This window comes from Pinus tabuliformis, chromosome 3_2, assembly GCF_031772625.1.
Source record: "Pinus tabuliformis cultivar Carrire ecotype Pingquan chromosome 3_2, CPIR1, whole genome shotgun sequence".
In the NCBI taxonomy this organism is placed as follows: Eukaryota; Viridiplantae; Streptophyta; class Pinopsida; order Pinales; family Pinaceae; genus Pinus; species Pinus tabuliformis.
In genome coordinates this window covers 1,104,195,797-1,104,214,098 of record NC_142302.1, presented here as the reverse complement: position 1 = coordinate 1,104,214,098, position 18,302 = coordinate 1,104,195,797, and the positions used below count along the sequence as shown (strand labels likewise).

The 18,302-nt window shown below is 39.2% G+C and overlaps 1 protein-coding gene across 1 annotated transcript; it reads left to right on the top strand.

Moving 5' to 3' along the window:
- The first annotated feature begins 15,122 nt into the window (after window positions 1–15,122).
- Window positions 15,123–15,695, top strand: LOC149184524 (uncharacterized). Its single transcript, XM_089415359.1, has one exon. The coding sequence runs from the start codon at window positions 15,123–15,125 to the stop codon at window positions 15,693–15,695; it is 573 nt and encodes a 190-aa protein (XP_089271485.1).
- The last annotated feature ends 2,607 nt before the right edge of the window (window positions 15,696–18,302 follow it).

Here is an 18,302-nt window from a genome sequence, read left to right as displayed (position 1 = left end):
TTGTTTGACTCCTTTCTTCATAAATCTGCAATACTTCTTGCCAATTATGAGAAGTATTCTGGAATTTTTTCATGCCGGCCTTCTTTTGGCTATTTTCTTTTTTGGCTTCTGAATTAGCCAAAGTCAATATTGGAACTGAGATTGCCTTCTTTTTTATATTCAAAATAACTTTGTCATCACTAATTGTAACTGGCAACATAGAATTAATAAACGGAATTCCAAGAAACAAACTTGCAGAGGCATCATAGTGCTAAATTGCATAAATTTTTACAATACTCCCCCCTACTCTTAAAGATATGTTATCAACATAGTGGGTGAGATTAACAGAGCCACCAATGGTCTCAGAAATCAGAATATTTTGTAAAGGCTTCCATAATCCTTTGAATAGAGATGGGCTTGCTAAGTTATTGGAGCCAACTGGAATTGAAGGATTTAAAGTTTTTAGATCAGTTTGGTAATGATTATATGGCCAAGATCTATAAAGCTAATCTTACCAATGATTCTACTCAAAAGATTTCATTCCTGTCAAAATTGCCTGGTAATCTAGGTGATATGATAATGAAAGATCTGGACGTTCAAGGGAAAAAGATTGAACAGACTTATTGGATAGATCTCTTATTTCGGTGTCAAGAAAAAGTTAAATATCTTTGTTGGCAGAAGAAAGCTCAAGATTTTTCTCCTGGTCTTGATGTTTGTCGTTCTGTATTACCATGGACACCATTCAAAAAGAGAAAATCCAGAAGATATGGAAAATTCAGGCCCAAGAGAGTAGCCAATCCCAGAAAGCCATTCCGCAAGTTCAAATATTTAAAAAAGCGCAGGCAACCAAAAAGAGACAATGCATGTTTTATATGCAAACAAGAAGGTCACTTCGCCAGAAAATGTCCCAAAATCTCTTCCAACAAGTTGAAAGCATGTATAGAGATTGATGATTTTGTAGATAATTGGTCAATTGTTGATTCCCAAGATGAAGTATCAGATGTATATATTTTAACTGATGCTTCCTTGTCAGATACTGAGTCAGTTCCCGACACATGCCAGAAAATGAATATTTGCTATGATTGTTCTGAATCTAAGAATGAAACTGACTTGCATTTTAGTGATGAGTATAGCTCCGATGACTACACTGATGAGACATCTGAATCCATTTCAGATGATGCTATCGCTATTGTTCCCTCTCTATCTACCGATCAAGATACTAAGAATTCACACTCCGTTTTAAATTCTCTGCCTCCATAATCCACGTTGAATTCTTTTTGTCCTTACCCAAAGATAGTTTCTCAGTCATCTTCATCTTTGCCCGTTCCCACATTTGTTAATCTAGATGAAAGTTCTTTTCTCAAAAAGATTGTTAAAACTAACAATCTTCTCTATATTCCTGTTGAAGTCCAAGTTAAAGGTGAATGGATCATTGTGGATGCATTCATTGATACAGATGGCTCCAATAACTTAGCACACCCATCTTTATTCAAAGGATTAAGGAAGCCTTTACAAATATTCTGATTTCTGAGACCATTGGTGGCTCTCTCAATCTCACCCACTATGTTGATAACATATCTTTAAGAGTAGGGGGGAGTATTGTAAAAATTTCTGCAATTCAGCACTGTGATGCCTCTACAAGTTTGTTTCTTGGAATGTCGTTTATTAATTCTGTGTTGCCTGTCACAATTAGTGATGACAAAGTTATTTTGAATATAAAAAAGAAGGCAATCTCAGTTCCAAGATTGACTTTGGCTAATTCAGAAGCCAGAAAAAAAAATAATAATAATAATAAAAAAAAAATATATATATATATATATATATATAATAATAATAAAATAAAAAATAAAAAAAAATAAAAAAAATATATATATATATAAATAAATAGCCAAAAGAAGGCCGGCATGAAAAAATTCCAGAATACTTCTCATAATTGGCAAGAAGTATTGCAGATTTATGAAGAAAGGATTCAAACAAAATCAAAACAAAAGGCAAACAGAAATCCTGATTGGTCTCCTGAACAAATGACTATTTATGATGAATTGTTGAAATGTTGTTCTGAAAATCCTCGAGCATTTTGGACTAAAGAAAGTCTTCAGCAAGAAATAATTACTCTGCATGACAATGGGGTTACAGGAAAGCTTATACCCTGTACTCCAATAGATGAAAAAGAAATCAAAAAGCAGATTGAAGAACTCTTAAATCTCAAGTTAATAGAACCTAGTTCTTCTCATTATTCATGTTCTGCTTTCGTGGTAAGAAATCACTCAGAGATAGTCAGAGGAAAAGATCGAATGGTCATTAATTATAAACCATTGAATGCAATCACGAAGGGCTTCAACTATCCTCTGCCCCGCCAGGAAACAATTATGCAAAAAATTCAGAATAGCAAGATCTTTAGTAAGTTCGACATGAAGTCTGGTTATTACCAGATACAAATCAAAGAAGAAGATCATCACAAAACTGCATTCACATGTTCCGCAGGTTGTTTCTAATGGAGAGTAGTCCCATTTGGACTGAAGAATGCTCCACCTTTCTTTCAACGGAGAATGGACTATATTTTTGGTAAATATGATTTTATTGTTGTCTATATTGATGACATTTTGATTCACAGTCAGGATCTTGAATCACATATGAAGCATTTACAGATATTTCTTGAAGAAGCAAAGCAGCGTAGTATTGTTTTGTCAGAAAAGAAAATGCTTCTGTTTCAAGATAGTATTGATTTTTTGGGTATCCATGTTATCAATGGTAGAATTCAGATGCAACCCCATGTTTTAACAAAATTATCTGAATTTCCTGATTAGTTACAGGATACTAAAATGATTCAGCGATTTCTAGGAATACTCAACTATGTGCATAAATACATTCCTAGATTGTCAAAAAAAAGATGCTCCAATCAGAAGATATTTGCATTCTAGATGGTCACAAGAAGCCACAGCAGTGGTTCAAATGTTAAAAGCTAAATGCAAAAATCTCCCCAAGCTCAAACCGCCAGGTAATGGATTTCTCATCCTTCAGACTGATGCGTCCGATAATTTTTGGGCAGCCATCTTTTTTGAAAGAAAGGAAGAGACAGGAGAAGAAATTTTATGTGCATATGCCTATGGAGAATTTCTGATTCACCAAAAAAATTATTTTCCAGCAGAAAAAGAAACTCTTGCCATTTTTAATGGCATACAAAAATTTGAATTATATTTGGCCCCTGCCAAGTTCCTAACAAGAACAGACTCAATGAATTTCAAATATTTATTATCAGCAAAGATATCAAAACAGCTCGCAAGAGGTAGACTTTTGGCATGGCAGATATGGCTTCAAATGTATGATTTTGATGTTGAATGGGTGCCAGGTATTTCCAATTATTTAGCCGACTCTCTTACCAGAGAAATGAACAAGGCCCATGTTCATAACCAAAGAACTGATATTCTTGTTATTCCTGGTAAGACCCCTGCAAATGATAGCTTTGAAACTTTTGTAAAAAGATTTCAGATTCTTGAATTAATTCTTGGTGATGTGGTCGAAGAAATTAAAAAGGTTATTCGACTGAGAATGATAAGAAATCAATGGATACACAGATGTCAAGCTTGGCAGTCCAAAAATGTTGGTGTTCTGTTGGGTCTAGATGAAGAATTGGTAAAGGTATATCGTCTGCCAAATATGAAGGTAAAACTTTATTTCAAGACTCTTGATGATTACTGGACTAAAGAATATACTGAATCCATGATCAAGGTTTTGCAAACTTTGAATTATTATCATATCATTGGAGGTATAGATTTCTCTTTTGCTGTTTATACTTCTGCTAAAATGTTGGATTTGGATGAAATAAATATGACCGAAAGGGTAGGAAGGTTTCTAAAGTCGTTAAGAATTCCTGATATTTTTGAAGAACTTGATGTTGCATTTCTTCAAAGAAATTATGAAAATTTTGCAGAAACAGATTCATTTCCCCAGTATGAACTCTTTGAACCATTTGTAGATTGGGAAATAAAAAATGGCCATTGTCAAAAGAAGCCACAGACAAGAGCTTCTCAATGTGTAGAAAGGACATTGCAATATCTGCGAACATTCTCGACACCTTGGGATTATCAAAGTTTAGAGTTTAGAAATCATATTATCCCAAATCCTTTTGCACAATTATATGGCCCTGAACGAGTTGCTACCTCTGTGATAGCCAACAATAATGAAGAAATTGAGAAAATCACTCTCTGGCTTAAAGAATTTCACAGCCTCAAGTTACCTGAAAAAATGTCTATGACAGAACTTTGGAAACACTTCAAAGAAGATTTGGAGTAATCAAATTACTGATTAATTCAAAGGCATGAATTACTATTAGTGTTATGGCAGGAAATTGGAGTGATGATGTAGTTTGTTTGATAAATTTATTATTGTCAACCAAGGTTTGTTCATCTATGATTTTTGAATTAGGTTGGTAGCAGCGAGAGAATATCAATCATAACTGCAAGCTATGGGTCCAATGTGCCATAGAACGCTCTGTCAGCATGTTTCAAATTTTCAAATGGGAATTATTAGATGGAGTCGAATTGTTGGTTCAAACAATGCCTGAATTCCGTAAAAGCAAAAAATATTCCTTCCTTGACATTGAGATAGATCCAATGGCTTATGTAAATCGGTGGGCAAAAGAGGACAATAAATATCTCTTTCCACAAAAGAATCTCTATGTTACGACTGACACGATAAAGTTTGATAGAGGACAATCATCCAAGGCACCACTAAAAAGAGAATCTTCTACAGTCTCGACAAAAGAAAAAGCAGCCACAGCAAAAGGAAAAGAGAAGGTATCCGACGAAAAAGAAACTATTTTCGTGGATTTGTACCAAGATGCTCAAGAGCAACAAGACCACACATGGGAGACAGAATATTTGGAGTGGTTAAATCAATCATGGTTAAAGCAAAAGCTTCCCTCATCTTCATCAGAAGCACATGATCCTGATTCCGATTATGATAGTGATCGAAGTCCGATGGGACCTTGGTAGTGCGTTTTCTTTTAATTATTGTACTCGAGAATATTGAATAGACACCGTCTGGACTAAGCAATGTCTGACAGGACCTTCAATAATTCTCATATGTTTCTAAACTTATAAGTATGAGTCTTGTGTGTGTAGAGAGACACGTCTGTGTTGTGAGTGAATGTGTGAGTGTGTGAAAGAGTGTTTGTATTTTGTGCTTTAAGAGATCAGAGACCAGAAAGCTCTACTCTGAGGCATAACTTGGTATGTAACATTTTTATTTGAATTAATTCTAAAGCCTGCTGGGCCGCCTGTCTGAGAACAGTTTGTTCCAAGGTCGCCTTAAGTCGGGATTGTAAAGCAGTTGAAGACCGAAGGAGTCGTGTGTCCTCGTATTTCTCGAGCCCGCGGTGGATGGTGTGAGGAATTTTAGCATACTCTTCAGAGGTTCAAGTAAGTCACTGAGTCCATCATTATCATAACCGAAGTAGTAGAGGCGCCGGAGGCTAATGGAAGTGGTGCTGCAAAGAGCAGTCCCGTAATAGAGACATGCCTGACTTCATTTATGTTGAGATTTTTTGTTTTATGTAAAATAGGCAAAAATCTCATTAGATGACAACAATAGGAATTTGTTGCTAGATTAGCTCCAGGTTGTTGGGAGGGACTTAATGCATCCTAAATTTGATATGAGAGGATTTATGAGGCAGTTAGATTCTCCTTGCTATAAAACAGGTATCCATACGGATGGTTTTGAGTGTGAGAGTTTGTGAGGATTTGATTAATTATGTAATCTCCTGTTTGATTAATAGAGATTGTCGATGCATATGTTGTGTGGACGTAGCCCAGATTGGTTGGGTGAACCACGTTAAATTGATGTGTCTCCTGTGCTTGATTTTATTTGCTGAGTATATGTTTAATCTGTTGTGCTTTGTTGGCTCCAACAAGTGGTATCAGAGCAGCGCAGTAGAGGAGTGGACCTGCGTGGAGGTAAAGTGTGGACCTGCATTGTTGCTGCGTGAGACGGTGGTGGCAAAGGCTGTCTATGCAGCGTTGAAGCCTTGCTGCGTGGAGGTGTTAGAAGCACGGAAGACCTGGTATTACCTGCGTGAAGACTGAAGGAAGTGTTGTCGGAGGTGCGTACGATTGCTAGTGCCGGATGTGTGGAGGATACCTGGACATTGCACTGTCTATACAGTTATCGGATGAACTCATTCACGAAGAAACAGTTATGTGGGAATGCGCCAACCAGCTGCGTTCTAAAGAAAAGGCAACTGCTGCTGTTCTTTCTCAACTGAGAGAGGCTATCCAACGAGAGGAATATAAGCTGGAGACTATTCGGGATCATCTCAAGTCCAATCCAGAGCCGAGCGTAGCGAGGGCCAATAGAAACGCTGGCTCCGGCTACAATTGACAGCATAGAAGAGGCACAAGGTACCCCGCCCGAACTTGAAAACCCTGGTGTTGGTGGAGCACTGCATGGAGGGTTGTATGTGTTATATTGCTGATGTGTTTAAGTGAAGATTGTTATAACCTGCGTGGAGGGTGCTATTCAAACCTGCGTGGACGTATTACGCTGGAGTATTTACGCTGGAACAATGAAGGTGCCAAAGCACTACCTGTTGCTGGACGGCAGTGAATCTTAACCTGCGTGGACAACGGTGTTGTTGGACGTGCGGTGGACTGGAGGTTGAACTACGTGCCCAGGTTGTCAATGGCTGGAGGTTCTACGCTGTTCACTTCCGCAAATTTGGAGTGGTGAAAGGTACGATGAAATGCGGTTCTGTTGAAATGTTTTTACACTACCGCTGTTAAAAATTTGGAACCATTGAAACAGCCAAATAATAATCTAGGAGCGCAGTTTTTTGGAAATGTTTTTGGTTTGAAAATTGGCTTTAATGGTTCAATGTTCGGGTCGATTGGATAGAAATGGAATGAAAAGGTTTGAGAAATGGTAAATTGGTGCGAATAAAACACGAGTGTTGGCGCGGCATTTGCACAGCACAAATAAAACAAGAAGTTTTGTTTTGAGATTAATTTTTTTTTATTGCCCAATTTGCACAGTAAACAAACAAACAAAAAGTTTTTTTTTAAAAGCAAAGGCATATAAGGCATAGGCAGTTTTTAAATTGCTGGTCTTTAAAAGTTGGATTTTGGAGATTATTGTGTCTTTTGGTTGATACAAAAATGGCGAAAACTCAGAGTGCCCGGTTTGAAATTAAGAAGTTTAACGGCAAAAATAATTTCAAGATCTAGAAGGTGAAAATGTACGATTTGCTTGTCCAACATGGTGTGGCAAAGGCGTTGTTGGGCAAATCCAAACAGCCTTACAACATCACAGATAATGAGTGGGCCGAGATGGATGAAAGAGCGATAAGTGCTATTCGACTGTGTCTAGCTGATGATGTCCTGTTTAATATCGTGTCGGAGACTACAGCTGCTGGTTTGTGGACGAAACTGGAGAAACTGTACATGACCAAATCCTTAACCAATAGGATTCTCCTGAAGCGACAGTTGTACAGTTTGCGAGTGAAGGAAGGTACATCGATTGCTGATCATTTAAATGCTTTTAATACTCTTCTTGTGCAATTACAAATTATAGAAGTAAAAATTCAATCCGAGGATAAAGCTATTACTTTATTGTGCTCGTTGCCCGAATCATGGGATCATTTTGTTACTTCTATAAGTCTTAGTTCATCAGAAACTATTGAGTTTGATGATGTAGTGGCATCCTTATTATCGGAAGAAACAAGGAGAAGGTCGCATTCTGAAACCTCTACATCAGAAGCTATGATGGTTAGAGGTCGTTCGAAAGAAAGACGCCCCAGGAAGCCGAGCGATTCACGTTCAAAGTCGAAAGGGAAGAAGAGTAAGCTAAAGTGTTGGTTTTGTGGCAAATCAGGGCATTTAAAGAAGGACTGTTGGAAGCGACAACAACAAACTTCAAAAGCAGATTCTTCGACAGAGAAGAAGGAGGCAAATACGACGGATACAGGTTCGACATCTGGTTCAGGTATGAATGATGAAGTATTATCAGTTAATGTGTCAAATCATGGTAAACATTGGTTGTTAGATTCCAGTGCATCAAACCACATGTGTATTCATAAAGACTGGTTTATGACATATAAATCAATTGATGATGGTGTTGTGTACATGGGTAATGATGTAACATGTAATATTGTGGGGATTGGGAGTATACAACTACAAATGTTTGATGGGACAACTAAAATGTTAACTGATGTGAGGCATGTACCAGATTTAAGAAAAAATTTGATTTCATTAGGAGCACTTGATTCAAATGGATATAAAACTGTAATTCAAGGTGGAGTAATGAAAATTTACAAAGGTATTTTACTAGTTATGAAAGCTAAGAAGGTAGGAAATCTATTTCAGTTAAAAGGAAGTACAGGGTCAGATTATGTGTCTACGGTGTCTGAACATGACAGTAGTTCCATTCACTTATGGCATCAAAGATTGGGGCATATGAGTGAAAGAAGGTTAAAAATTTTGGCTGATCGCAAGTTACTTCCAAATCTAAAGTCTGGAAAGTTAGATTTCTGTAAGCATTGTCTGTTTGGAAAACAAAGTAAACAAAAGTTTAAAACAGGCAAACATACTAGTAAAGGCATACTTGATTATATCCATTCAGATGTTTGGGGACCAGCCCCTACAACCTCATATGTTGGTTCGTCTTATTTTGTATCATTCATTGATGACTTTTCTAGGAAAGTGTGGATCTACATGTTGAAAAAGAAGTCTGATGTGTTTTCAGTTTTCAAGCAGTTTAAAGCATTGGTAGAAAACAACACTGGTAGAACAATAAAAGGTTTAAGAACTAACAATGGTGGTGAGTTTACTTCCAAGGAGTTTGACAGCTATTGCAAGGATGCAGGGATCGAGAGACATAAGACCACGGTTTATACTCCTCAGCAGAATGGAGTTGCTGAACACATGAACAAGACTCTTCTAGAGAGAGCAAGGAGTATGCTGAGTAACACTAGCTTGCAAAAGGAGTTGTGGACGGAAGCGGCGGCAACAACTTGTTATGTGATAAACCGATCTCCATCGAAGGCAATAGGCTGCAAGATTCCGCAAGAGGTATACAAAGGACACCCTTGTGACTATTCTAAACTCAGAGTGTTTGGTTGTGATGCATATGCTCTACTGCCTAAACATCAGCAAACTAAATTATATCCAAAGTCGAAAAGGTTTATCTTTGTTGGGTATGGTGTTGGAACAAAGGGATATAGATTGTGGGATCCTACTATCCGCAAAATCATCATCAACAGAGATGTAAAGTTTAATAAATCCTCTCTTGTACAGTTAGATGTAGATAGTAGATTGAAACGTGATGATGTATCTGACTTTCAGCACATTCAGTTTGATAGCATTTCTAATGATAGTCATGATGACCATAGTTCAGATACTAGTCATGAACAGGTTTCAGAATCAGAACATGAACAGGGTTCAAGTATAGATCATGAACAGGTCTCAGATACTGATCGTCAAGAAGTTCCTACAGATGGTATTCAGCCAATCGAGGAAGCGCCAGAAACATCATTAAGGAGGTCGACAAGAATCAGACGGCCACCGAGAAGGTATGATGATTATGTTACTTCAGTTGCATTTACTGCTAATGACGATGAACCTCTGTGCTATCAGGAAGCAATAGAAGGTTCGAAAAGTGACAAGTGGAAAGCAACCATGAAGGACGAAATGATGGCCTTGGGTAAGAACGGCACATGGGATCTGGTTGAGCTTCCGAAAGACAGGAAAACTGTGGGGTGTAAATGGGTTTTCAAGCTGAAACGGGGTGTGGATGATACGGAAGACAGGTACAAAGCAAGGCTGGTTGCAAAAGGGTTTTCTTAGAAAGTCGGCATTGACTTTCATGAGATTTTTTCACGAGTGGTTAAAATTGTTTCAATTAGAATTGTGTTAGCATTAGTGGCTTTGCTTGATTTAGAGTTGCAGCAATTAGATGTTAAGACTGCATTTCTACATGGAGACTTTGATGAGGAAATTTATATGGAACAACCGGAAGGGTTTATTCAGCATCGCAATGAGAAATTTGTCTGCAGGCTCAAGAAGTCATTATATGGCCTGAAGCAGTCGCCTCGGCAGTGGTATAAGAAGTTTGATTATTTCATGTTGAGTCAGAAATATGTTAGAAGTGAATATGATCATTGTGTTTATTTTAAACAGTTAAATAATGGCATATTCATTATCTTGGTATTGTATGTTGACGATATGCTTTTAGCAAGCAAAAGCATAGAAGAAATCAACAGGTTGAAGGCTCAGATGGCAAAGACATTTGATATGAAAGATCTAGGAGCAGCAAGACAGATTTTGGGCATGGAGATTTTCAGAGACAGGAGCAATGGTAAGCTATGGCTATCACAACAGAAGTATATTGAGAAAATACTTTTGAGGTTTGGTATGAATAATGTGAAGCCTGTGTCAGTCCCTCTCGCTACCCATTTCAAGCTTTCTTCGAGTTTATGTCCTAATTCAGATGAAGAAAAGGATTACATGTCTCAAATTCCATATGCTAATGTAGTAGGGTGTTTAATGTATGCGATGGTGTGTACGCGACCAGATATTTCACATGCAGTTGGAGTTGTCAGCAGGTATATGGCAAATCCGGGTAAAGAGCACTGGTCAGCAGTGAAATGGGTGCTTCGGTATTTGAGAGGCACAAGTAGTTATTGTATCACTTACAATAAGAGTAGTAAATTTGTTTGCGGATATGTTGATTTCGATTTTGCAGGTGATTTGGATAAGAGAAGGTCAACATCAGGGTATGTCTTTACTCTTGCAGGTGGAGCTATTAGCTGGATGTCAAAGCTACAGAACATTGTTGCTTTATCCACTACTGAAGCAGAATACGTTGCTGCTTCTCATGCTTGCAAAGAAGCGATTTGGTTGAAAGGTTTGTTTGGTGAATTTGGTAGGTTGCAGGACAACATCAAGTTATTTTGTGACAGTCAAAGTGCAATACATTTGGCTAAGAATCCGGCCTATCATAGTAAATCAAAGCATATATCGATCAAGTACCATTTTGTAAGACAGGTTATCACTGAAAGGGGAGTCTCTCTTGAAAAGGTGCATACAAAGGAGAATTGTGCAGACATGTTCACGAAACCAGTTTTGTTAGAGAAGCTACGGTGGTGTTTGGCTTCTCTTGGCTTGCAGAAAAGATAAACTAATAAACAAACAGGGCATCAGGCTAATTGTTGTCAAGGTGGAGATTGTTGAGATTTTCTGTTTTATATAAAATAGGCAAAAATCTCATTAGATGACAACAATAGGAATTTGTTGCTAGATTAGCTCCACGTTGTTGGGAGGGAGTTAATGCATCCTAAATTTGATATGAGAGGATTTATGAGGCAGTTACATTCTCCTTGCTATAAAACAGGGATCCATATGGATGGTTTTGAGTGTGAGGATTTGATTAATTATGTAATCTCTTGTTTGATTAATAAAGATTGCCAATGCCTATGTTGTGTGGACGTAGCCCAGATTGGTTGGGTGAACCACGTTAAATTGTTGTGTCTCCTGTGCTTGATTTTTTTTGCTGAGTAAATGTTTAATCTGCGGTGCTTTGTTGGCTCCAACAATTTAAGGAGGAGAGCAATTTCGTCTTTGATTTGAAGGAATCGGAGAGGAAAATATTGCATGAGTTAAAATGCCGGATCGATGAAGCAGTCTTGGAAAATGAATTCAACGAGCATGATAACGAGAAATCTGATGGTAAGTATGGTGAAACCAAAGAAACGGAAGCAGAAAAGGTTGCAGATAAGAAGGGGGCAGAGAAGGAAGAACTAAAAGTTATAGCGATTGTAACAAAGGCCGACGTTAAAGTTGGAGACGTGGAGATGAAAAATGAAGAAATAGAGGTAACTGTGACAAAAGATCTTTCTGATAAGAAAGTTATTTAAGAATAGGGGCTTAAATTTGAAGAAAATGTTGTTGTAGAAACCGTTACGGTCACCGACGAGGCTTTGAAAGTATCGACTTTTGGTGCTGAGAATGCTTCTTTGAATTTGCATCAGAGACATTAATTGAAAGCAGACACCATTGAAAGCATAAGCAGGCGAGCATATAGCCTTCAGAAGGAAACAACTTATGACAAGTAAAAAAACCATAGAGGCAACTTCTGAAAACGAGCCTTGATGGAAATATTGTCTAAGACATAAAGCCATCATAAGTCCTGCATTTCCTTTTTAGAATGTGTATTAGGAGGGAAAGTCTCAGCATGTGAACAAAGATATAGAAGCCCTCAGGATTCTTTTGATTTTGGTTGTGATTGCATTTCTTAGGGGTTTATCGCAAGTGGATGGTCACCAGAGTTTTAGACCATGCAAGCCTGGTGCTTGCTTCAATCCCTTTCTAAATTAACTGTGGAGAGTTCGGGTTCTCGGGTTGTCTATGTTCCGACGTATTTTAATCGGGCTGAAGCAGAGAGAGTTTCGGTTGTTCACTAGGAGTAGCCTCGATCGCTAAGCTGCAGCGCACAAGACTGACAATGGCAAGGTAATTAATGGAGATAACACGCTTTTTTTTTGCAATTTGAGCAATGAGATGAGTTTTTCTTGAGTGTTTTGTTTGTTGGTAGTGCACAGGTCTCGTGGAATTGCTGCTTATTCTATGTTACCGACTATGGTGCCGATCCCACTGGAACCACAGACATGACCAAGGCCCTCTTGGCTACAGTCAACAAGGCCTTCAATGCAGCCACACGAGAGCACAAAATGTCTGGTGTACGCGACCTTTCCCAACTAATTGTTACTTGATCGAGTTGTGCTCCTCCACTGATGCGAAGCTCAATACAACCCTACACGGCGCTGAGTTTGGGGCCACTGCGAAGTACAGTTTCCATCGTATCGCCTCAAACAAAGACATTACTTTGCGTCGTGCGGGATTTGATATCAAATGCAAATTTTTGAGGCGGGGGGGATTCTAGTCACAAATTCCTTGAGAAAATTGCTATATCTAGCATTTCATGTCCTTTGGTATTATGGTTTAGGGCAGACGCTATAAATTCATCTAGAATCCATTCCTTGGGCAACACATTACCTCGTGTGGAAGCCCAAACGAGAAGGACTTCAGTGGCATGGGCATAAGTCTCACAAGCAACGGAAACACTCTAATAGATGTCATCATCTATTCGGCTACTATGGGGATTGTGGTGAGCAGGGAGGCCAATATAATCATGGGAGTCCATTATTGTAACAAAAACATGGGTTTCAAAGGAGTTGGAATCAAAACTATAACTAGGTGGATTCAATCAGACTAGGATCATCACTTATTATATGAACTATACTACCATTGTTATAGAGGATCCAGTGCAACTTGTCATTGCCTCACAATTTGCATCTGTGAATATTTGTTATCTCCCTCTTTAAATACCGATCATATTGATCTCGATGATAAAAAAGTAGGCCAGTATATACAACTTGCACATTTCAAGAGAGTTTTTATGGGAGGGGGTAACGTTTTCTTTAGTCCCCAATTTATTGAGATAAAACAATTCAATTTTAATTAAGATAAATGGAAATTTGGGACTCGAATTATAGATAGACTCGACTCTTATGGTGGAATCAATATTGGAGAGAAGCCTCAACTCGATGTGAAATACCCAATATTGTGGGAGATTTCAGGCACAACCAAGGAAATAAGTAAGTCATAATTCCACAGAAGGTTTACGAAGCATGACTTTCCCAGCAATGACTCGTTTGCTTTCGGCAAGTATTTCCATCATGTCTAATCGACTAAGAAAGAATCATATGTGTTGGTTCTTCCTGTTGACTGTAGTACAGACCAAGTGATGAAATAAATAACCTCGACTGAGCTACAAGCTACAAAATTGAAAACAACTATATTGTTACGACCTCGTAGGGACAGGAGGGGTGCAGACCTCTGCAACTTTTACACTCTTGAGCACGAAGGGTGATGGAGCTATGGAGTAGAGACAAGTCAGGTCAGTTAGATTAGATGAACACCCTGGCGTCCAAAGTTTGTGAGCTCCATCCTGTGCACCGAACTGTTCGTGGTAGTTCCTACCCGGGATGCTCCAGTTAATCCAGCGATGAAGTTGGTGTAAAGCTAGGGTGTGAAGCTTCCATGGCGGTTTCGTATGACCAGGCTTGAGTTTATTGGTTATATAAGTATTATGGATGGCTACATCTTATAATGTGATGATATAAGTTTCGGGATGCCATAATATTGTCTTGTTTTACCTCACATATCTCGTACGTTCCATCCTCGTCACCTACATTATTTGCAAACCGTGGTAAAGGACCTGCGACCAGCACCACCCCACCTAACTCACCTCAAAACTCACCCACTAACTCTATAGGCATTGACCTGGATTTTCTACTCAATAGGAAATCATTGGATTTGCATACCCTCACCATCCATAAACCTATTGGCTCCCCCACCCCCCACATCAGTCCTACATCAGCAAAAAACATCACTGTCAGACGCACTCAAAACCGGGGTAGCAGACATTTTAGGGGTCGACCTAGAACTAGACCCAACCCCCTAGCCTCCCCTATGGACAGATTCTTAGTAGATGTTCCTATTTCTGACATCACTCCCTCATGGGGCCTTAGAGCACAGCAACCCGAGTTGGCATCCCCATGAATTCCATCCTTTCCCTGAACATACGAGGACTGGGCGCTGGACCAAAATTTCGAGCCCTCAAGAGTCTTTTTGTTTCTCTTTGTCCTTCTATCATTTTGCTACAAGAATCTATACACACTATCCCAGAGGTAATTTCATACTTCAGGAAAATGCTCCCTAACTGGCACATAACCACCACTGCTGCTATTGGGCTCTCAAGAGGTCTGGTGGCAATCTGGGATCCTACATGGGTATGTCTCAAAGCTTACAGTTGCTTTGTGGGTATCTTACTTGAGGGTCACATCTGGGGCCTGGATGGGCGCATTCATATCTTGAACACATATGCTCCTTACCGGGACCAGGCCACTTTCTGGGATCATTTTTCTCTTCCGGCCTTATGGATCTTACCTCCCTCATCATTGCGGGAGATTTGAACTGTACCATTGCCCTGGAGGAAACTTGGGGTCGGACCAAAAGACTTGACCCTCTCGCGAGTATGTTTTGGGATGCGCTCCTTACACACAATTTTGTTGATATATATGTCCAGAGGTTATGGCTCCTACTTGGGACATCGGGCGGGAAGGTGAGGCGTATGTCGCCAAAAGATTGGACCGTTTCTTAATTCATGAACTTTTGATCGACCGTCTGGGGGAAGTACAGTCAAACATTATTGGTAACTTCATATCTGATCATAGACCTATTACTCTGGCCTCGGAGAAACCGCCTGTGCGCCTTGGAATGCCTTTCAAATTTAACAGGACTTGGTTAGAAGATTCAGATTTCAATACTCTGGTTTGGAAAACCTGGAACTATAAGAATGTTATCGGTTCCTCTCCCATGGAACATGTCCTTGATAAATTGCGGTCTCTCTGTGGGGTGGTGAAATCATGGCAGAAAAATAAAAAGCTATCTATGACTAAAGATATCAGGGATATACAAAGTGAACTAAATTCCCTCCTCCTGTTGTTGGCCTCTGACATCGCTCCTGCTTCCATCAGAAAACACATTCGGGAACTTCAGGCTAAAAGAGACTACATCTTAGATATTGAAGAAGCCTCTTGGCGCCTAAAGAGTCGGGCTATCTGGATCAAGGCGGGAGACAGGAATAGCAAATTTTTCCATTGATTTGCAAACCATCGGTGCCATATAAACTCTATTTGGGGTATTTATGATGAAATGGGTACATACTTCCACACACAGGCCGACATCACAAAAGCCGCCACCACATATTTCAAAACTGCATATGGAAGAAATGACAACATTGTGGCAGAGGATCTCATCTACGGGATCGAACACTACCCGGTTATGTTTGCTCAAGGCTCTAATGAGGACCTATACAGATGCAACTTGGAGGATGAACTTCTCTGCGTCCTTAAATCTTTTAATGGGGACAAAAGCCCTGGACCGAACAAGTGGACAATGGAGTTATTTACACATTTCTTTGATCTCTTTAAGCAGGACCTTATTAATATGGTGGAGGAATCTAGAGAAACTAGGTATATACACCACCGTATTAAATCAACCTACATTGCTCTTATTCCAAAGTGCAATCCTCCAAATAGTTTTGGAGACTTTAGATCTGTCTCGCTCTGCAATCTTATCTATAAAAATATCTCAAAAACCATTGCTGGACATCTGAGGGGCACTCTCTCTCGCCATATTCTCCATAACAACACCGTTTTTTGAAAGGCCGACAAAATCCAAGATGCGGTTGTAAATGCTCAGGAATGTCTGCATTCCATCCAAAAAAAAAAACCTGCAATTCTACAAATTGATTTAAAAAAATCCTTTGACTGTCTTGATTGGGGATACCTCAGGCTCATACTTTTTAAAATAGGCTTGCATGCAAAATGTGTGGATTGGATTATGGCGTGCGTTATCAATGTTGTGTATTCGATGATCATAAATGGGTATCCCTCAAAATTCTTCAGTGCGGGGCGGGGTCTCAGACAAGGTTGCTCCCTTTCGCCATTATTATTCATTCTTGCAATGGATGGGCTCAGCCTACACATCACAAAGGTTGTGGAACGAGATCAATTTCAGGCACTCAAGATGGGCAATCATATCAACATCTCACATAGCTTATTTGTCGACGACATACTGATTATGGGTATGTTGCTCCGCTCTTCCTGGTTATGTCTCTTTCATATCTTCAGAAAATTTGCCAATGCAACTGGACTTTATATGAATGTACATAAATCTATCATGTATCATGATAATTATGACTTAGATGTTATTGTCTATATTAAGAATTTGTTTGAGATAGAGGCCAAATTGATGGATCAGGGCATTAAATATTTGGGATTCCACATTAAACCTGGTAATTACAGAAATGCAGAATGGAACTGGTTGGTAGATGGATATTACAAAAAATTCTCTGGATGGGAATACAAAAATCTTTCTCTGGGTGGGCGGGTAATCCTCTCCCAAGCTGTTCTAAATCAATTATCTGTCTACTGGGCCCATAATTTTCATATTATTGCTGCTGTCATCCTCTCTTTAAATCGGGTCATGGCTAATTTCATCTGGGGAGGCAGCCATATTAAAAAAAATACCACCTTGCCAAAATTCCTTTGATCACTCTGCCGAAAGTCTTGGGGGGATGGGGAATTCTAGACCTTTGTCATTTTGGACAGGCTTTACTTATCAAATCTCTCTGGAGAGGTATCTTTGGTACCGACACTTGGAGCCTGGTCATCATACAAAAATATCTTAAGAACCATGACTTCACTTTCTGGTTCCATAAGGGAACTATTGGGGCCAAAACCGGATTTTCCATTTGACTCAGTTTCCAAAAGGTCTCCAAGATCTTTATGCCACATCTGGCTTGGAACTTTGGCTCAGGATACCACATTCTCATTGGAACTAACCAAATTCTGGAGTACGGGGATGCAGACAATATCCCTGAACAACTCATCACATCCCTCAAGAGTAGAGGCATCTTTTTGTTGGGATCAAGCCATTGCCAATTGGAGGGGCCCCCATCCCATCTAGAAATCTGCAATGGATCTGGGCTTGTCTCGTCTGTGGGATCAGGAATGCATGCGCATTGTAGCTGGGATGAATCAAATGGGGATATGTCACGAGGGAAATTGGGATAAGATAATTTGGACAAGGAAGATGTAAAACGGTAATGTAAATGTGGTTGATACATACCTTTCACTCTGCTCTGAGACCTCAATCCTGACTGAGGAACATACTTTCTTTGCATTTTGGAAAACCAACATCCCCATAAAAATTATTCTCTTTTCTTGGCTTGTTTTTCATAACAAAAATCTAACCTGGGATAATCTGCAAAAGAGGTCATGGCATGGTCCTGGTATCTGTCCCATTTGCAAGATGGATTCTGAAAATAATAACCACATTTTCCTTACTTGCCCCCATACCTCACATATCTGGAAATGCTCTACCTGGTTTTCATTTTCTACAATTTGGTTGTATTGAGGATTGCCTACAATGGTGGAGATCCCAAAGGACTGAATGGAGAATCCTTCCGCCAATCCTTTTTTGGGAAATCTGGAAGTGGCGAAACAACTACATTTTTCAAAACTACTATGGGAACTTTCATAGAGTATTAGATAACATACTTACTTGTCATACTCTATATTCCTCTAAAGAATCCTTCAAGATGGCTTCTTGTCAAAACAAGAAGGAAGTACTACTGAGATACCTGATGGGGTTCTTTGATGGCACTACACAACAATGCGTCTGTGGTTATGGTTTTTGGTTGGC

Bases quoted from the DNA above. Each gene is read 5' to 3' on its own strand.
- LOC149184524 (XM_089415359.1), top strand. From the start codon at position 15,123: ATGGCTCCTACTTGGGACATCGGGCGGGAAGGTGAGGCGTATGTCGCC.